Consider the following 21,826-nt stretch of genomic DNA (forward strand, 5'->3'; position numbering starts at 1 on the left):
ATATCTCATTCATGTTCTGGCCTTGTGATCTGAATTCTGCCAGTGCTGATAGAAAGCAATCATTGAATGCATCTTTCCTATGTGTTAGATTCCTCAGCACCAACAGAAATTTCCGAGAACTGTTGCATAGATGTTTCTGAGCGGGGCCAGGACCAGAGAAAAGACCAGCATCTCCAGTGTGAGAGCTGTGATCCAGGCAACACGAGGGAGATCTGCCTGTTCAGGGGCTGAGGTGGAGGCTCCTGGGGGCTTTCCTAAGGCTCCAGATTACCAACACAGATACTTTCATCATTGTCAATAAACACAGTTTGTGTCCCTTATGAAATTCTTCCTAAAAGGAATCCCATTCTAAAAATCATTTTCTGCCATAGCAGAAACTTGTTGTCACAAAGATGAAGCAATATACAAAGCACCTGTTGGCAAAGGAGGGTAGGGTGTGTCATGGGTGCAGGTGGAGATGGCCAGGATTCTGCCAGATGTAGGAGAATGTGGAGGGCGAGAGACCCTAGTTCATTTTAGGGAATATTCTAGTTTGTTCACATTGACAAAGTGTTGTTGGTGGTGTGTGGCTGTAGTCACAGCTGGCAGCTATGGTCACCATCATCCCTTTGTTTTGTTCTTCCCTGTCACTTCAGGCCTTCCTTCAGTGGCTGCCATCTCTTAACCCAGAGGATATCAATGTGGTGGTGACTGGAAAGGGTCGCCTGAAAGCCGGCTTGGTCAACATCACCAGTTTTGATCTTCTTAGCAAGTTGGAAAAACAGCTGAAAATCTCTTTCAAAGTTGTTATCATTGTAAGTGACTTGGCAAAGTCTTAAAATACTTTTATTTCTTAGAAGCCCGAAGGACTTTGGTAGGTGTGATCTCACTGAGCCTTACTCTGTCTCTTGCAGAATAGAAATCACTATCATTATTGCTGCAGGGACCTTGTATTTCATTCTTCTTCTCAGATAGCGGTTATTAAACCAGACCTTGTGTTAACATCTCCTAGGAGCTTTTTAAACTAGTAGAACAGGTCTGTGCTAGTGTTCCTAGCCCATCTTTTGTAGTGTGAGTCTAGGTAGAAGCGATCACCTGGACATCAGACCACCAAATTTTTGTCTTTTTTTTTTTTTTGTCAGTCTTGGATCTTGAACTCGGGGCCTGAGCACTATCCTTGGGGTTTCTCAAGGCTAGCGCTTTTCCATGTGAGCCACAGTACCACTTCTGGCTTTTTCTGTGTATGTGGTACCAAGGAATCAAACCCAAGACTTTGTGCATGCTTTGTGCACTCCCAGCCCCACATTTTTGTCTTTTCACTTGAGTTGCTTTTGTAAAAGAAGTCTGTAATGGAGCCCTGCTCCCAGATTCCACAGCACGTCATTTAGTTACACCCATTTCATGAGGAACATTTGAACTGACTTGGTACCCAGCCAGTTGTCACTACTGAATGGGTTGAAACGGTTCCCAAGTGCAAACATAGTGGGAGCTTGGAATTGGGATTGGGAGCGGGCGGAGGGAAGGTGGGTGGGAAGAACAACCCAATAGCTAACCTTTGGGAAATCTCTTATGTTCTAGACCTAAGAACCACTGGTTTTTTGCATAAGTAAACAGAAATAAACATGGGTTTTTCAAAGCTATAGAGGTAATGAGTCTTTAGGAGAGTCATTTCTAGCTTGGCATAGATTCAAATGTGGCTTTGAAAAAAAATGTCCGCATTTTTCAAGTGAAATGAAAACATTAAAAGAAGCATCCCAGGATAGTGGTGATAGTTTTCCAGGACATGTGGAGAACAATGCTTTCATTTCCTGTGTGTTATCATCTATTAGAACTTCATAGCTAACCATGAGTCTTTCCAGTGCCTCTGGGCAGTGTTTGCCTTTATTCTGGGAGTTAGCTGTCCATTCCTCCACTGATGAAGCTTGACAGTAAGAATTCTTTGCCCATAGACATGAAGGCTTCAGAACCCATGCTTTTCTGTTTCTGGTTTGTTATTTTACTTGCCATTTGATTTTGGCAAGTTACCGCGAGTGCTGGTTTGTTCTTCAGTGAAATAAAATCCCTGTCCTCCTATAGTTTCAGAGATTCCTTGTAGGAAACAATATAGTGACAGATCTGTGTCACCCTTAGAAGTTGCAGCTTTAAGCCATGGCTTGTGATTTGGTACAGTTATGCTGTGTTTTTACCCATTGTCTAAAGTGCTCTTTCATATGCTTTGCACTTCCTGTGACTTCTCTTTGTAAATGCCTCTTCTGTGATTGTGATGAGGTTTCATTGTAAAATAAGACTATGAATGTAGCACCCCAGGTTTTAGGGGTCCATGTGGTCTGATAGTGAGGGATCATCTCCTCTCTCCTCTGCTTTGCTTTGAGTCCTTTTGTTCATTGGAACTGAAATGGGATGGAATGGGGGGGGGGGCTTAGAGATTACCCTCAAAGACAGAAATGGGATATCTCTGGTAAAACTTCTAGGCACCTGATATATTAGGAATTAGCATTCTAACCATTTTGCAGATGAAGAGATTGGCACCATTAAAAGGTCACTTAGTGACTCAGAGTCATGTAGCAAGGAATTGGAATGTGCCAATCTAGAAGTTTCTCCCCAGGCACTAATAACATATTAGTTATTCAGCTGCCTTTAGAAAATATGACAAATCCTATGCTTGCTTACACAGAGAATGCAGAGCTACAAACAGTCAAATTGCATGTTCTCCATATAGTAGTCAGACCTTGGTGGGCAGAAATCACAACATCCTCTTCTCATTTTCTTACCATGCTTTGTGCACACTGTCATGGTGACAGTACTGATCATCTGAGCAGTTGTCAGTGTTCCTGACCTTGCTGTACTTGGAGCATGAAGGGCAGGCACTAGACCCAGAGCTTTGTACCAGTATAGGGCACATAGTAGGTCTTCAGCATTCTTTTTGTGTCTGTCATGGGGCTTGAGTTCAGGGCCTGGCCACTGTCTCTGAACATTATCACTCAAGGCTAGTACTCTACCACTTTGAGCTACAGCGCCACTTCTAGTTTTTCTGGAGATGAAAGTATCACCAATTTTCTTGTTCCGGTTGGCTTTGAACCTCAATCCTCAGATCTCAGTCTCCTGAGTAGCTAGGATTACTGACATGGGCCTTGTAATGCTCGACTTTTGTATCATGAAGATGTGAGAGCCTCTGAGCGCTGTCGGGCAGCGGCTCACTATCCCTATTTGTAAGGTGGAAACCTATCCTCAGAGAGATGAAGGGACTTGTACAGGCCCTGAGCCTTGGGTCCTTTCCTAGGCCTGGCTGAGGTCAGGTTTACGGTGAGCTCTCTATCAACTCAAGATTGTTTCTCATTCACCCATATGGCTGTTTCTTTCAGGATGAATCTCACTTCCTCAAAAACAGCAAGACTGCGCGCTGTCGAGCAGCTGTGCCCATCCTAAAGGTGAGTGCTGCCAGGAGGAGACTTGGCCCTGTGCCCACTGAGCTTGAGAGCCACTGTCATTGGCCCAGGCATGTAGGCCTCTTATTAGACAGTCTGCTGTCCAGGCCTGTGAGCTGAGGGCTGTGTTCATTGTTGCTTCCAGCATCCTTCCCTAGGATTGCATGCTGGTTTCCATTTTTCTTCTGGACATCCTGCAAGGAATAAGAACCCAGCAGCCCAGATCTTCATCTTGATTGGGACTGGATTCCAGAATCCTGTCTAGCACAAGAGTGCCTGCAACGCTTTGTTTACTAAATAGCTCCGGAGAAACTGAGTCACCCATTGCGGCAAAGCTATTAAGGTTCTGGAAACCCAGGGAGATGAATTATCCAAACCTAGAACCAGGCTGGGGCTAGTGGGCATGAGCAGGAAGCACTGTAGAGATGAGACATGCTATGTAAGCCTGCCTTTTTTCTATGCCACCTGCAACCTTTGGGTAACTAGAGAGCCAGCCATCTACTTACCACCCTGTGGGGGCTTCCACCTGTCTCTGAGCACATGGGCTACTGTGAGTTCTGGCATCATTCAGAGCAGGTGCCTATGAGGAACAGGGTCCAGTCTTTCTCTCCATGTGTTGACATACAGCTTAGGTTCTGTGTTCTGTTTGACAGGCTCATGCTTGTGTTCTATGTCTTAGGCCCTCACCCCTCATGGAGGGGAAATTTCCTCTCCTCTTTTTTCCCCCTCTCTAAAATTGGGAGGATGTGAAAGTAGCCTTTTCTCTTGACCAGTCAGTGGTCTCTCTCAGAAGACTAGAGGCATTACTTTGGTTGGTATGGACTAAGTAGACTGTCGAGAGCTCCTGCTGTTAAGGCAGGCCTTACATCCCATGAGCGTTCCATAGTGCAGCTTTTATTGCTTAAAAGAAGCTTTGAGTTTGGACTAAACTAAGGCAAGCAAATTTACTACATAATGGCAAAGTTTAAAGCTAGGTGCCAGTGGCTCATGCCTATAAGCCTACACAGGAGGCTGAGATTTGAATATTGTGGTTCAAATCCAGTGTAGGAGGAAAGTCCATGAGGCACTTATCTCAATTTAACCACCAAAAAAGCTGGAAGTGGAGCTGTGATAGATTAAATAGATTGATTAAAAAAATGTTTACTCATTTCAAGTTTTAATTCCCTGAGGACTAGTTACATAAAATATCTTCAAACGTAGGGTTATGTCATAAGCTCTATGCTAGTGTTGCCTATAAAGATTTATATGTTGGTAGTCATTTATGGTATCCATAGGTGAAATGTCTTGCCTTGGGGTAGTGACCCATCTTTTGGTGGGTGTTAGTATGTTTTCTAGAAAAATGTTCTTAAACCTTGATACCAATATGATGGCCTTAATTAAAATGAAATCTGCACCCCTGTGTTTGTACAAAGGTGCACAATAAATAGATAGTCATTAAAGTTACAATGTGAATGCTTCTTAACAAACAACTGGTTAATGCCATCATTAACTGGATTTTCTCATGAAGCTTCTGAGTGGGCTCTGAGCCGTGTACGTCTGACTAAACCTTTGGAAGCAGCATGTACATCTTTGACATCTTGGCTGTATTTCAGAGTGACACTTGTAAAGCAAATTTTTGAATGGCGTAATAGGATATATTTATTATACTGCACTTATGGTAGGAGTTCAGTACTCACCACTACACCCAGGTTTTTATTGCTGGAGATGGGATCTCTTGAACTTTTACCTACACTATCCTTGAACCACAGTCTTCCAAGTCTGTCTCTTGAGTAACTGGGATTACAGGTGTAAATCACTATACTCAGCTGATTTTCTTTCCTTAAACCAGTATAATGGAAAAAATAAAAAATAAAAATAAAAAGGAAATGTCCTCAGAATTCTACTACCCTTCCTAATCATAGCTGTTTCTGCACTAGAGGTGTGGCTCAAGTGGTAAAGTGACAGCTTTGATTGCAAAAGCTGGGCAGATGCCCAAGTCCCTGAGTTTAAGCCCCAGTATCAGGATCCCTCCCATCCCCATGAAAAGAAAGTGCTGCAGCTTTTGCCTAGCAAGTATAAGACCTGAGTTCAAACCTTAGTACCAAAAATAAATAAAATTAAAAACTGTTTCTCTTTTTCTCCAAGTAGAGTGCTTTTCGGTCTGATGAGTAGCCATTTGAAAAATTTGGCTAAAAGCTGCAGATTTTTTTTTAAAGAAGTTATTAACATTGATTTTTACATCCTATTTCAAATGATGTGTTTAACAAACAAGTATTCAAGAAGGGAATCTCTGTATACAATCACTGGCACTTAGTTTTTAGAACATAATCAAAATTAGACTAAGGGTTTGTATATCATAGATATTTTTAGGTAGTCCCATTTATCGAGTCTCTCTCCAATCTGTTGTGACCCTGGGATTCTGTTCAGGAATCTTTTGCCTGTGCCTATGAGTTCCAGTGTCTCTCTTACTCTATCATGTAGCAGTAAAAGCTGCAGACTTTTTATATTTTTAATTTTTTTTATTAGTTCAAATAGATGATCAATTCAAATAATACCAAAGCTATACTAGCATGAAAAATAAGTCTTTTTTTTTTTTACACCAGAATCCCTCTTCTTTTCCTCTCTCCAGTAATCCCCATCCCTACCTTGTTTTCTAGTTTACCTCTGTGAGATAGCCTACAGCCCCATAAGTATGAATGTGCATTTCCTTCCTCTTTCCAGAGAGTTTTACACCTAGGGTTCCCCCAATCATGCCACCTGAAAATTCATGTCATTCTAAATGACTGTTCATCCTTACAGATTTCTGTTGTATAAACCCATCAAAATATGCTTCTGGTGTTTCCTTCTAATGAATTTGTAACTAGATGGTAGCTTCTACATATAGCACTTCCAAAACATCTTTCCACATGATACAGAAGGGATGAAAAAATAGATCCTCTGCATACAAAACAGCTGACTCTGCCTCTCTAAGAAGAGGACAGAGGGGTATCCAGTGGCAGGTCCTGTTTTTTTCCCCTCATGTGAGGCTTTAGGAGTTCCCAAATTCAGTCTATTCTTGTTTATTCCCTGAAGTTCATTAATTACAGAGCTAGACTTAGAAAGAAAACGGTTGAATCTAAATTGTCTGTCTGTCTGTCTCTCCTCCCCTCTCTGTCTCTGTCTCTGTCTGTCTCTGTCTCTGTCTCTGTCTCTCTCTGTCTCTCTGTCTCTGTCTCTCTGTCTCTCTCTCTCTCTCTCTCTCTCTCTCTCTCTCTCTCTCTCTCTCTCTCTCTCTCTCTCTGTCTCTCTCTCTCTCTCTCACTCGCTCTCTGTTACCCTCTCCCTCTTTCTCTCTTTCTTTCTCTTTGGTGCAAATATTGAAGCTTGAACTTGAGGCCTGAGAGCTGTTCCTTAGCTTTTTTTGCTTAAGGCTGATATTCTACTACTTAAGCCACAGCTCCACTTACGGCTTTTTCTAGTTAACTGGAGATAAAAGTCCTCATAGACTTACCTGCCTGGACTGGATTTAAACTGTGATCCTTAGATATCAGCCTCCTGAGTCGTTAGGAATGTTATAGGCATGAGCCACCAGGACTTGGACTTGAAGTCTAATTCTTTTTTTTTTTTTTTTTGTGGGTCATGGGGCTTGAACTTGGCCTGGGTGCTGTCCCTGAGCTCTTCAGCTGAAGGCTAGCCCCACTTCCCATTTTCTAGAGGTTAATTGGGGATAAGAGTCTCAGATCCTTTTGTGCTGATCTAGCTTTAAACCTTGATCCTCAGATCTCAGCCTCTACAGTCATGAGCACCCGGCTTGAAGTCTAATTCTTTTTTTTATATACATATTTTTTATTGTAATTAATAGAAGGGTTACATTGTATTCACCAAATAGAAGGTGCATTACTTCACATACATTGATGCCCTTTCTCTTGAAGTCTAATTCTTAAAGAAGAATAGTATATTTTACAGCATAAAAACACCCACCTTTGCATGTAATTTTTAGGCAATCTTAATATCTTTACATATATGATTTGCATTCCTTAAAGCTCTGAATAATAAGACTGTAATTAGTTGCAAATGGACCACTTGCTGAATTACAGCATTTTGGTATTTTGAATCAATATGCTGGTAATCAGTTCTCACCCAAGGACTAACCAGGGTGGGATGAAATTTCAATGTTGTTTTGATTTACATTTTTTTTTTTTTATGGCCAGAGATGTTGAACAATTCTTTTTTTTTTTTTTTGTCGGTTGTTGGGCTTGAACTCTGGGCCTGGGCGGGCGCTGTCTTTGAGCTCTTCAGCTAAAGGCTACCACTCTATTACATTGAGCCACAGCACCACTTCCTGAACATTTCTTCATGTGTCTAGGCATCTATTCCTCCTCCTCCTCCTCCTCCTTCTCCTCCTTCTCCTCCTCCTCCTCCTCCTCTATCTTCTGCTTCAGCTTCTGCTTCTTTCTTGGAAGGTTTATTTTGGAGGAGTTCATTTTTTTATTTCTAAGTATATTTTAGATGTGAGGTCCCTATCTGATGCACAGCTAGTAAAAAAAAAATCTTCTATTCTGTGGGTTATGTTCATAACTATATCATTCTTCCAAAATCAAATAAATTCTCTTTTACATTGTTCCATTGTAGCTTTCTTGGATCCCACTTTCCTTACCTTCCTTAGGAGAGGTAACTGTAAAGTGTTTGGTTTAGTGTTGATTTATATATAGCTTTGTGTGTTTATATTTCCTTAGATTGAAACTTCTCAAAGGTGGGGATATATAAATCATTTGCATCTGAACACAGATTAAAGGCCTTATAGATGGCGGTGATGACACTATATACATGTTGGGACTGAGCAGGAAGGGGGATAAATCAGTCACAGTAGATGAGACATTATTCTGGTTTCTTTGTACAGCCAGCCTTTTTATTTTTCCATAATGCTACTTCTGCTTTTCCATACCTACCCAAGGCTATTTGTCCCGCTACCACTGCTCCAGTCTGGGAACCACATGGGGGGATTTTAGTCAGTACCAGCTGCGTTTTATTCGTATCCTGCAGAGGGTGGAGTTAATTTCCATCTCCTAGTTCAGGAGTTGCTTTGGCCCAGGCTCCTGCCTCAGGCAAATACAGAGATGTGGGGAGTGGGTTTGAAAGGATGGGACAGATTGTCCTCTTCTTGATGTAACTTTCCATTTTGTCTCTTCATTGAAATGGGCTCAAACCATGCAGAGAGATGCTACAGACATCATTCAAGAAGCCCATTGTTATTTTAATGCGTCTGCACTAAACCGTGCAGGAAATTAGAAGACCTGAGTAATTGAACTGTGGAAAATTATAGCTAGAGAAATTCATAACTGTACCATCATAATGGAATTAGGTATCGGCAGTGGCCAAGAGGGTGAAAGTGCACTCTGAAAATTGTATACATTGTATATTTATGAGGAATCATCTTTCTTCCTACTGTTACATCTTACTTATTTATTTTTATGAGACAGTGTATTCATTTGAAAATCTAATTTCTTCCCCTAGGAGATTAACTTCATGCCACTATCTTATATTACTGTCATTAACTCAAGGTTACAGTGGTTAACAAGCCGTTTCTAGACAACTGAGTTCGGCTCAGAGCTGAAATCAATTTTACCTCCAGCAATTGTGGAGACTTTTTGGTCCCATATGGCAAGAAATATCTTTCACTCACTTTCCCCTCTTACTGAGAGGTAGAGAATGAGTCTTATCTTCTCTCAGTTGGTGTCAGGGTATTAAAGGGTGTGGAATTTGTAGTTGCTGTTGACCAACTATTTTGGTCCTAGCCTCTGCTGAGTGGGCTGCTCTATACCTAGGCTGAGTTCAGAGTCAGTGCAGCAGATCTTACCATTTAAAGGCCCCCAAATTAACTTGAAGCAAGGGTCTATAGGCTTGACCAGAATGAAATTTATAAATGCATTTTTCCTTTTAGCAATAGTGGTAGGGTTTGAATTCAGAGCCTCCTGCCTCCTAGGCAAGGACTGTACAACCGGAGCCATACCATTCCCGTAGTCTTTTTGCTTTAGTTATTTTTCAGATAGGGTCTCATGTTTTTGCATAGGCCAGCCTTGGACTGTTACCCTATCTCTGGCCTCCTGAATAGCTGAGGGACCACTGGCAGCACTGTGCCCAGCTTGTTGAAATGGAGGGGGGAGGGTAACCTCATTAGCTTTTATTCTAGGCTGACCTCAAACTGTGATACTACAGACCTGAGCTTTCTAAGTAGCTAGAATTATAGGGTTTTGCTTGTTTGTTTAATTGTTTGTTTTCTTAAAAAAAACCAAAACAATGTCAATTAAGGTTTATAGCGGGGCAATCATTCTCTCTTCCTCCTGGTCCTAGCAGTGTCTGACGCTATCTGGCAGTGTCTGACTATAAATCCTTTTGTATGCATTCTGTAGGCATCTCAGCTGTGTGTCTCTTCTCCTACTTCTTCCAGTGATGGAGTCTTTGAGCTCACTCCATGTTTTCAACAATATTAAGCAGCTTCCTTCAACTTATTTCTTAGCATATAGAGAACATTTATTGGTGGTTTTTGTGCTGGGCACAGAATACTATAGAAAATAAGGGGCACAGCCCAGTTCTTTATCTCAAAAAGTTTATAGTCACCGGGTGGGGTGCCTCACGCTTGTAATCCTAGCTACTCAGGAGGCTGAGATTTGAGGAACATGGTTCAAAGCCAGCGTGGGCACAAAAGGACCTGAGACTCTTATTTCCAGTTAACCTCTAGAAAAACAGGAAGTGGGGTGTGGCTCAAGGATAGGGCAGTAGCCTTGAGCTGAGTTTCAGCTCAGGGACAGTGCCCCAGGCTGACTGAGTTCAAGCCCCATGACCCTCCCCCCCCCCAAAAAAAATAAAAATTGTAGTCTAGTGAGGGAGGCAGGGGAAAGAGAATTCAGAGTATTGTAGTTAGTACCATGAGTAGCTTGGAAGCAATTAGAGCTAAAGAGAGGTCACTGATGGTGGGCATGGGCAATGACACCAGGTTCTCAAAATACCTATAGTCATGATGCCCTAGCCTAGAAATCCCAGGTTATCAGCCACACAGAGTAGTGGCAAAGGGCTGGTCTCTAGCAACTTTGGAATCTAGACCTAACCTGAGATCTAAGGTAAATTAACTTAATAACCATGACCAGTGAGAGCTCCCAGGAAGTGGAAGGAGGACATGCTGGATTCTAAGGAACCTTGCTATTTCAAAGGGCACAACTCCTGCTCACTGGGGTATTTTGCATAATCTCTGTATCTCCAGAAAGTCTTGTCATTTGTCTTCCAGGTTGCCAAGAGAGTGATCTTACTGTCAGGCACGCCTGCCATGTCCCGACCCTCAGAGCTCTACACGCAAATTATTGCTGTCAAGCCAACATTCTTCCCTCAGTTTCATGCCTTCGGACTTCGCTACTGTGATGCCAAACGGGTATTCTCTCTTTCCTCCCTGTCCTCCAGCACTCACCCTGATTCTGACACGTTTATTTTTCTGCTCTTTCTCTTTGACTGTGATATGAGCCAAGGATCAAGGGCCAGGAAATAGGACTGAGTTCCAATTTACTCCTAACCCCGACTTTGAGTTATTGTCAAAGGCAAGATATGTTCATTGCCTCCTAATATTAATGTCTGTGGTGATTCCAGATCAGCATTGTCTACAGAGGGGATTGGCAGACAGTGCAGAGGTGTGTCCCGCTCTGAGAGTCACAGTCCTGACCTGTGCTCACAGCTCCTACACCAGGTAGGGCTGCTGGGACTGTAGAAGGAAAGTTCATACCAGATGCTGACCCCTTGAAGGTACTATGGTGGTGAGAGGGAGGCCCTAGGCAGAGACAGGAAAGCAGATGAGGAGGCAAGAGGTGCTTTGGAGGAATCTGTAGTAAAATTGGGGGGAAAAAAAAGTCCCCTCTACAAAAAAGACAAAAGAGCCTTGGAGCAGGCAGAGTAGAGAGTGAAATCCAGAGCTGCCATGGAGGTTTTTCAGTAGTCTTTACTCCTAATGGTGATTCTAGTGTATTGCCACCTGGCCTGAAACCTCTGAGCCTCATGTTACTCATGTGAACACGCTGCCAGTGGAGCAGGAGCCATGGTAAGTGGAAATGTTCTGTAGTCAGTATCACCATTGTAAAAGCCAGACCTGAGTGGTTCTTACTTTGAAGCCAAATCACTGATTATATGCATCATCTGATGGGGGAGAAATAGGTATCATTATTCACTATCTCTGAGGGAAAATTCCTGCTGTGGAAAACCATGTTGCTGTATATTTAAAATACTTTTTTATGGTGCCATTTCTGGGGCTTTAACTCATGGCCTGGGTGCTATTCCTGAGCTTCTTTTGCTCAAGGCCAGTGCTTTCCCACTGAGCCATGAGTCCACTTCTGGTTTTTTTTTTTTATTATTTTTTATTTATTTGGAGATAAAAGTCTCCCAGACTTTCCTGCCTGGGCTAGCTTCAAGCCATGATCCTCAGATCTCAGCCTCCTGAATAGCTAGGGTTTATAGCATGAGCCACCGATGTGTGGCTTAAAATACTTTTTTTTTTTTTTGCCAGTACTGCTGCTTGAACTCAGGGCCTGGACACTTTTTGCTCAAGGCTAGAGCTCTGCCACTTGAGCCATAGCACCACTTCTTCCTTTTTCTGTGTATGTGCTGTTGAGGAATCAAACTCAGGGCTTCGTGCATGCTAGGCAAGCATTCTACCAGTAGGCCACACTCCCTGTCCCTTAAAGAAAATCATTTACATATTTAATTGATAAAAATAATTCAGTATATATAACAGTATATATAGGCACAGTGGATATAACACAAATTACAGTGATTTCCAAAGTTAATTCCAAACTTTTGTAGCTGATTATTGAGGCAGGAAATGTCTCAGTTACTAAATGCATTAAAAAACTTATATTGGCTGGGAGTTTGGCCTCCTGGGTTTGATTCCTTGGTACTACATACATAGAAATGCCAGAAGTGGTGCTATGGCTCAAGTGGTAGAGCTCTAGCCTTGAGGATAGATCAAGGACAGTGCTCAGGCCCTAAGTTCAGTCCCCAGGACTGGCAAAAAATAAATAAATAAATAAATAAATAAATAACCTATATTTCTTTTTCGATGGGGAGTGTCTCTGTGTTGTCATGTACTTCTCTTCTGAGGGAGGAAGGTTTGAGACAGAGTTATGCTATATGATTCAGGCTGGCCTGGGACCAATAGTAGCCCAGACTGACCTCTGAATGTTTGATCCTCCTGCCTCTGCATGCTCAGTTCTCACCACATGCTTCTTTAACACAGTCTGTGACTCATTTTCTCAGTGGTTGGAGAATGGTTAGATGGAGTTGATTTTATATAGGTTTTGTGTATGCTTTCTTCATGTGACTTTGTTTACAAATAATATTTCTGATCAGGATTTCTCCCCCAGCTAGCTGGCCTGTAGCTAGTGATAAACAGGGCTGAAGGCTATTTATCAATACTCTCTATGTTGCTCCTTCCCTGTTGTCAATACTCCCTAGGTTGTTCCTTCCTATGTTGTCTGTATCAGACTCATACTAGATACTCAGCATATCATCCTTGAATTTTCCCTCTCCCCTCTTCTCTTCACTCCCTCATCCCCACTTCCAAACACTTTTCTCATCACATCCTTTTCTCCAGCCCAGTGTCTGAGACCAGTAAATTTAAATTGATAATTTGTTATATTGTAATTGTTCTAAAGTCCATTTTAAAAATCTTTGGTATTGTTGGGCTTTAAGATTAAGAGGAAACAATATTAATCTTAGAGCCTGATGTCCAAATTAATTCTGATAGTCTCTTGTGCCCAGCATGCTTTAAAAAAAAAAGTTTCTAGCTTCATGCTTTAAGGGAAGCCACTGAAAAGAGTACCCACGCCGAGCTCATTTGCTGCCCAGTGGCTGTCTAAAGGAATCTGCTGAGAACTTCCTATTGATTTCAGTCTTTTAAAATTTTTTCTATTATCTTTAAATATACCTACAAAGGGATTTTGATTCATCCTGTCAGTTTGTGAGTACAAGGCACTTGATCAGTGTCACCGCTTGTATCATTCTCCCCCAGCTCTCCCAACCCCACCTGTCCCTTCAAGTTACCTGCTTCCATTTTCACATCTGTGCATGGAACGTTAGGACTGTATTCTCCCACCCTTCCTCTCTCCATTCCCCCTCCCCCACCGCCCCTAACACCTAGCAAAATATATATCAGCTTTCTGGTTAAAAATGTAACTTACTTGTTCCGAAAGAGAGCACTGGAGTCCTCCTCTGAGTATTCCATACTGTAGCAGTATGTTTATGTATATGTGAGTATGACCTTGTATGTTTATAATTTAGATCTGACTTCCACATATGAGTGAAAACACTTGCCCTTTATGTCTTTGAGCCTGACTTCACTTCACATAATTTTTTCTATTAAAAAACAAAGAGTGAAGAGAAAGAGGGGGAGGGGAAGAGAAGAAAGAAGGAGAGGGAGAAAAATAGGGAGAGGAGGACAAACTAGATTTCCTATAAGTTTGTTGGTTAAGGATAAGATTTTTATTTATTTGATTTATTTGCATAGCGTGGTGCTGCATAGAGCCCAGGGCCTCCCACCTGCTAGACACATTCTACCGATGAACTGCATCTTCTGTAGCTGTATGGCAGGAAATAGATGTGGCTTCCCACGTCCTGCTTCCCAGGAGCCACTGATTGGAAGAAGCAGGTTGTGAGAGACTGCTAGCCTTCCAGAAGCCTGCTAGATGCATTGGAACTAGTGAAAGCCTGTGTCCTGGCTCCTCTTGCTTATGCCAACCACCATTTACCTCAGTAACAATACAGTTGCATTTGATTGGGTTGCCATGAGAAATAACAGGTTTTGGGTTTGTTTGTTTATTTGTTTTGCCAGTCCTGGGGCTTGAACTCAGGGCCTAGACACTGTCCCTGAGCCTCTTTGTGCTCAAGGCTAGTACTCTACTACTTGAACTGCAGCACTGCTTTCGTAAGTTTTTTTTTAGAGCCCTAGAAATCCCATCAAATAAAGATATTTCTGATGTTTATGACACAATGTACTGGGCTGTATAAGATTTACCTTGAGGAGGATTTCTTTCTGTAATTAGTTTGAAAGCTGAGTATTTAAAACCAAGTTTTTTTTTTTTTTTTTAAATGAACACCTAATTGCTGGGCGTGGTGGCTCACACCTGTAATCGTAGCTACTCAGGGGCTGAGATCTGAGGATTGTGGTTCAAAGTCAGCCCAGGCACTAAAAAGTAAAAGTCCATGAGACTTTTACCTCTAGTTAACCACCAGAAAACAGGAAGTGGCACTGTGGCTCAAGGGGCAAGGCTGTAGCCTTGAGCTGAAGAGCTCAGGGACAATGCCCAGGCCCAGAGTTCAAGTCCCATGACCAAGAAAAACATTAAAAATAAATAAACACCTAATCTCCTGACATTCTGCATTTGCAGCTGAAAAAGTTGATGCCAATTTTCATGCCATTTTTCTGGTTGTATTTTCCCTCCTTTCTTCCCTCATTTTCTTACCTGGGGCAAATTTCTCCTTTAAAGTTCCCTGCAATTTTATGATGATTCCTCAGAAGACTAAACATAGAGCTCCCCTATGACCCAGCAATTCCACTCCTTGGCATTTACCCAGTCATCCAGAAACAAGGACATACTAAAGCCACTAGCACAATGATGTTTACTGCATCACTATTTACCATAGTGAAGATATGGAACCAACCCAGATGCCCCTCAATAGATGATTGGATCAAGAAGATGTGGTACTTTTTTTAATGAACAGTTATACTTTTAATAAACAGTTATATTCTCTAGAATATACACACACAATGATACTCTTTCTCATGTTTTTGTCTCCATTTCCCTCCCCCCACCCCCTGGTAACCTCTTTATTAATTACAATTTTAAAAAAGTCCCCTGCAATTAGGTAAAGCCTGGGTGGTGATGGAAGAGTGGTGTGTCTGGAGCTCACGACGGAGAAGAGTCTAACTCCATCTTCTTTCTCCTCAGCTATCCTGGGGCTGGGACTACTCGGGCTCCTCCAACCTGGGGGAGCTGAAGCTCCTGCTGGAAGAAGCCATCATGCTGCGACGCCTCAAATCCGACGTCCTCTCCCAGCTGCCTACCAAGCAACGCAAGATGGTAGTGGTCGCCCCTGGACAGATCAGCGCCAGGGACAGGGCTGCCCTGGATGCAGCAGCCAAGGAAATGACCACTGACAAAACCGTGAGTGCCGGCCTGGGGACAGGCTGGAAACTGACACCGGATGGTGTTCCTTTCTGTGCAACTCTGTGAAAATGGTCTGGGGTTTACACCTTACCTTCCCACACCTCCACCCAGGGGGCAAGAACAGGCAGCCCTGTAGAGTTTTCACCCTTCCTAATCTGTTTAGGAAATCTCTAATTCTTGATGACTGGTGACAGATTGTCATTAAAAGAAATAGCCTCAGGGCAGAAGCAAGATGGTGATAGAAAGGTGTATTCCGAAATTTATCTTGTGTGTATAATGAGACTGTTTCAGTATGGTAGCAGTTGTTAAGAAAATTAGTGTTGTGTGTAGTTGGTACTTAAGTTACCCCTCAGAGCACACCCGGGCATTGATACCAGTCAAGATAACAAATGGATATGTGTCTGAAAGCAGAGTTTTTAAACCCTCCTAAGCTTGGAAATTCTTTATTTATCTAATCATAGCTAGCAGGAAGTTGGTAAGCCCATTTTACAGGGAAAGGAAACCAAGGCTTACAAAGTGCCTAGGGTATTATGTCTGTCCCATAATAGAGGCAAGCTTAGAAGCAAGTCTTTTGTCCCTGTAATTTAGGGCTCTTTCTACTGTCATAGTTTTACCATTTCAAAACATTTATTTTGCACATTTTCAGTGTTACATGTGCCAAGTGCTATAAAGCAACCTGTCCCAGCTCCATTTGTATCTCTTAGGGTAATAACCTGCTTGCCCTGGGGTTATTCTCATTGGTCAGAAAAATAATCACTGATAATGCTTGCCATTATCACTAAGCATTATGTGAGCCTCATATTATCTCATACAGAAGCTTAAATACAGATAAGACCTCAGTGACATGGGAGATAAATAAAATAAATAAAAATAACAGGAGACACAATACCTAAAATCTTTAGTGTCATTTTTACCATGAGGCATATAAAACTAGCCCGTAACTTTTAAGAAGAAACTGCATCGATAAATTGTTTCTCTGTATTTAATTTATACTATAGTGCATAGAATAACCTGGATGAGTCCAAGAAAATCAGGCAAGCCCAGTGTCTTTGCTGTAGACATTTCAAGTTCAACAGCACTGATGTGGACATGCAGAACATGCTTCTTCAACTTGAGCAGGACCATGAGGAGAAGCAAGGTGCTGTCCTGAAAATAGTTTCCATGCTCCTGTTCTGATGGGAGCTAAAATTCCAGTGAATAGAAAGTTTCATCTCAATTTTAAATTTTCTCGTCGTCTTTTCCTAAACCTTCAATGTCTGCTGGCTTCTGTCCACTAGTGAATAGTACCAGACAAGAACATATAAAGGGGGGTCGTGGTGGCTGGGGCTGTAGCTCAGTGGCACAATACTTGCCTAACATGTACTTGGGGAAAGGGAGCCAGTCTCAGGATGTCAGGATTGGTCTAGAGAGCTGTAGGCATTCTTTCCATGCTCTGACCAGCGATGAAATCCTGAGTTCAGAGTTGTGGTTTTATGGTTTTCTTCAAATAAGGAAGCCCTCTCTCTATAGGAAGTACACCCTTCTGAGTTTTAATAGTAAATTTTTAGCCCTAGTTTCTCTGTTTTGTGTATTGTGGCAGCTCTGCCAAGCACTGCTGACCTACCTGTCAAGAAATGATTCTTTGTACCTTTTCATTTAGAAAAAGACATTAAAAAGAAAAAAACCAAAAACCAAAACCAAAACCAAAAAAAAGCTGTAGGAGAGGGACAGGAATGAGAAATGGGAAGGAGGAAGAAAAAAGCTTTAAATCATAAAAGATACAGTAGCCAGTTTATAATCTAGGTTATAATGAAAGCTTTTTCTCATTTTTCAGCTAAAATAAAGATCTTTGTTCAAAGGCTAAGAAAAAACTGCCTGTAATTGCCTTTTTGTCTAAAGCAGTTTTTGATCAGCAAGGGCAGGAACAGAGAAAAGGATTACATCTACCCAGGCTTCCTGGTGACAGGATAATTTCACTCATGGCATATGCCATTCCATTAAAAAAAAAATTGGGGGGCCGGGAGTTTGGCCTAGTGCTAGAGTGCTTGCCTAGTATGCATAAAGACTCAGGTTCGATTCCTCGTTACCACATATACATAGAAAAAAAATTTTTTTAAAGCCATGTGTGGTGGCTCATGTAATCCTAGCTATTCAGTAGGCTGAGATCTGAGGATCACAGGCTTTGAAGAGTCTGTGAGACTCATCTCCAATTAACCACTAGAAAACCAGAAGTGGTGCTGTGGCTGCAGGGGTAGGGCAGTAGTCTTGAACTGAAGAGCTCAGGGACAGCGCCCAGGTCCAGAGTTCAAGCCCCACGACTGACAAAAAAAAAAATGGGTCGAGAGTTTGGCCTAGCATGCACGAAGACCTGGGTTCGTTTCCTCGGTACCACATACATACAAAAAAAAAGCCAGAAGTGGTGGTGAGGCTCAAGTGGTAGAGCTCTAGCCTTAAGAAAGTCCAAGGACAGTGCTCAGACCCTGAGCTCAAGCCCAGGACTGGCAAAAAAAAAAAAAAAAATAGAAAAAAAATTAAAACTGTGGTACATCTTATGTAATTGAAGTTTAGAATGCAGGTTATTTAAAATTTCCTTGTTTTCAGCTAACAAAAAAAAATAAGGGAAATCATTAATATGTGATATCTACCCAGTTTGAAAAGTTTTCCTTTTCATTTTAAGATAAGACTATTAATTTCTCCTACATTAAAAATTCATAAGTTTAGGGATGGAGCTCAGTGGTAGAACACCTGCTTCACAGGCTTTGAACCTTGGGTTTGGTTTTCAGCATCACCAAAACAGAGAGAAAGAAAAAGTACAGTCAAAATCTATTACATAAAATCTAAAAAATAAATAGTTTGAAGGTCCTTGGTCCAGTGGCTCATGCTTGTGAAAGCTTCGCTCCTCATGAGGTGGAGAGATCAGGCAGGATCAAGTTCATGATCAGACAAAGCCTGGCATGATGGTGAACCTCTGTAATCCTAGATCCTGGAGAGGGATAGATAAGGTCCCTGGCAAAAACACAAGACTATCTGAAAACAGTTTTAATTTAGGCTGAGAGTGTGGCTCAAGTGGTAGAGCACCTGCCCAGCAAACAGAAGACCTTGTATCCAAGTCCCAGGACCACTAAGAAAAATGAAAGGTACACATAATAAGTAACCACTGGACATGTCCATGTAATTGAACTCCCAAGCCCACATTTACAAGTGCTATGATTTCTGGTTCTGTCCGGTGCTGGTGGCTTATGCCTGTAACCCCAGCTACTCAGGAGGCTGAGTTCTGAGGAATATGATTTAAAACTAGCCTAGTCAGGAAAATTCCTGAGACGTTTTCCTTTTCTTTTTGCCAGTCCTGGGGCTTGAACTTAGGGCCTGAGGACTGTCCTTGGGCTTTCCTTAAGGCTAGCGCTCTGCCACTTGAGCCACAGCACCACTTCTGGCTTTTCTATGTATGTGGTTCCGAAGAATTGATCCTGGATTTTTGTGCATGCTAAGCAAGCATTCTATCACTAGGCCAAACTCTTGGCCCCCATGAGACTTTTATCTTTAGTTAACCACCTATCAGTCAGACATGGAGCTATGGCTCAAGTGGTAGACTACTAGCCTTGAACAACAAACATGGAGACTGCCTAGGCCCTGAGTTTCAAGCCTCAGTACCAACACATGTACAACACACACACACACACACACAGAGAAAAAATTCTAGTTCTGCCTTTATGAACAGTGTGATATCAGCTTACTTGTCTTTTTTTGCTCTCATTTTTCCATGTTTGCAAATGGAGATGAGATCATTGTACCTTCTTTAAAGCCATCTTCATTTCTGAGTTTGAACTCAGCATATAACGCTCACATACTGCCTGGCTCAGATAATAGTGTTAGCTATTATAATTTCTTGACTACAAAGAAAATGATTATCCTTGCTGTCACATAATTTAGAATATAGTAGTTAGGTGTTTTTCTATATGTATCTTGCTTTAAAATGTTTATAAGAACTTCTCTATAAAATGTGCCTTATATATCTATAATAAATATTCCTACATATTTGCATATACCTATATATGTATAAATACTTATATTCAGAACATACCACTCAGTAAAACCATGTATTTTATTATATGTAAAATACATGTAAACAGTATCTGTATTTTAAGAGAAGAGTTGAGGCCGTGTAAATATGCATCAAGTGAGCAAGGAAACAAGTGCCAAAACTGTCATGAACACCTGTCAGTGTTGTTAAGTGTTCTTCAAACCCAGTGTTTGACGATTGTTTGATCTTTGCTCACATGGCAGTATTAGAACTTTGCCACCCATGTTTAGTTGGATCTTCTAGTTGTCTTCACTCTCTTCCCTAGGCTGACAAAGTAGCTTATGTATGGATGGATTTGTGCACATGTAGTTCTAGCTCATGAATAAACTCTAAAGAGTAAGTTCTGGATCCCAAGGGGGATAAAATGCTTTCCAGAAGCACATTCATGATCCTTGTCTTGTTAGATCCATGCAGAGGTTCTGGGAATGACTGAGGAGTTGGAATGTTGACTCTAAGGGGAAAACCAGAGCAGTTCCTCAGACTTGGGCAAAGCAAGCAGATAGGTCAAGAGTCAGTGCTGGGATCTTCCCGTATTCTGGTGGCTATTGGGAAGCTCTGGGTGGCCACAGTTGGGTGAGTTTGTTACAGAGTTCTCACAGTGGACCTTTCAGATCTCCTCTCCTTTTTCAACAGAAGCAGCAGCAGAAAGAAGCCCTCATTATCTTCTACAGAAGGACGGCTGAAGCCAAAATCCAATGTGTCATGTGAGTGCTCACCAAGTACCCACCGCATTCTCTTTGTTTTATCTCTGTTACCTCTATTCGTCTTCCAGAATCATTTTTACTGCTCTAAGAGTTGTCTAGAAGGCTGGAAATGTGGCTTAAGTGGTAGAGCGCTAGCCAGGCAAAAAGGCTGAGCAATGTCAGGGCCCTAATTTCAAACTCTGGCACTGGCTGGGGGAAAAAAAATGTATTTACTAGAGCTTAGAATTATAGCTGTTTTGAAAGTTAGTTTTCATCTCCATGGACTTATCATCCACCATAGGTCATCCTATTACTGGGGCTACTCCTGGGCTGCATTTGGAATCTATGAAAGGCCCTTCTCAACCCAAGTGTGTTGAGGATACTGTGACTTAGAAAGAGGGTAGAGAGGCTAGATGTAATGTCGAACACCTGTAATCTCAGCTACTTAGGAGGTAAAAATAATAGGACTATGCTGGTGGCTCACACTTTTAATCCTAGCTATTCAGGAGGCTGAGATCTGAGGATGGTGATTTGAATCCAATTGAGGCAGAAAAGTCCCCATGAGACTCCTTATCTCCAGTTAACCATCAGAAAACCAAGAGGAGCTGTGTCTCAAAGTAACAGGGTGCTAGCCTTGAGTGAAAAGTCTCAAGGACAGTGCCTAGGCCTCAGAGTTCAAGTCCCACAACTGACATATAAATGAACATAAAGTGAACATAAAAATAAGAGGACTGTGGTTGGAGTCCAGCCTCAATGAAAGTCCCTATCTGAAAAGCTAGTTGGGTGTGATGCGTATGCCTGAGGGTTATGGTCTCTCTTCAGCCCAGGCAAAAACATGAAACCAAACAAAGTAGGAAAAATAAAAGGAGGAAGCTTAACTCACAGAAGAAAGGCAGTTTCCCTGGTTTGTAGAACTGTGGTCACGTGCCTTTAAGGAAATTAGATAGCTAGGCGCCGGTGGTTCCTGCCTGTAATCCTGGCTACTCAGGGGCTGAGATCTGAGGATCATGGTTCAAAGCCAGCCTGGGCACCAAATTGAAAGTCTAAGAGAATCTTATTTCCAATTAACCACTAAAAAACCAGAAGTGGTGTTATGGTTCAAGTAGTAGAGAACTAGCATTGAGCTGAAGAGTTCAGAGACAGGAACCAGGCCCAGAATTCAAGCCCCATGACTGACCAAAAAAAAAAGGAAGAAATTAGAGAGAGAGAGAGAGAGAAGCTGCCCTTCTCCAGAGACATGAGATTTCAACCATTATTTACCTAAATTTTTAAAGAGTGAGCTATTTTCACATTTAATTCTCTTTTCTACCTTATAACTATAGCTTAAGAAATAATTGATGTTCTAGTTTCATGAAATTTGCAGTCATTGCCTTTCTTAAAGAAAAACCCCACTCATGTTCCAGTGCCCCACTATGGCCAGAACTTCAGGTGACCCTAATGGCAGACAGTTTGCTTTGTTTTATTTATTTATTGTTTTATTTATTTATTATTGTTTCCCCCAGCAGTGGGACTTTTCATTTG

The 21,826-nt window shown here is 41.8% G+C and overlaps 1 protein-coding gene across 4 annotated transcripts in view; it reads left to right on the forward strand.

The window, feature by feature from the left end:
• The window catches only part of Smarcal1 (SNF2 related chromatin remodeling annealing helicase 1), a 60,646-nt gene that overhangs the window by 20,292 nt on the left and 18,528 nt on the right, over positions 1 to 21,826 (forward strand). For all 4 annotated transcript variants that reach the window (XM_090354780.1, XM_090354776.1, XM_090354778.1 and 1 more), the window contains exons 9-13: positions 636 to 794; positions 3,342 to 3,407; positions 10,645 to 10,785; positions 15,344 to 15,559; positions 20,256 to 20,326. In XM_090354780.1, the coding sequence (XP_090210906.1) occupies positions 636 to 794; positions 3,342 to 3,407; positions 10,645 to 10,785; positions 15,344 to 15,559; positions 20,256 to 20,326 (653 nt within the window). The remainder of the gene's footprint in view (positions 1 to 635; positions 795 to 3,341; positions 3,408 to 10,644; positions 10,786 to 15,343; positions 15,560 to 20,255; positions 20,327 to 21,826) is intronic.

The sequence above is a fragment of the Megascapheus bottae genome, chromosome 21 (genome assembly GCF_031878675.1).
Source record: "Megascapheus bottae isolate mThoBot1 chromosome 21, mThoBot2.hap1, whole genome shotgun sequence".
In the NCBI taxonomy this organism is placed as follows: domain Eukaryota; kingdom Metazoa; phylum Chordata; class Mammalia; order Rodentia; family Geomyidae; genus Megascapheus; species Megascapheus bottae.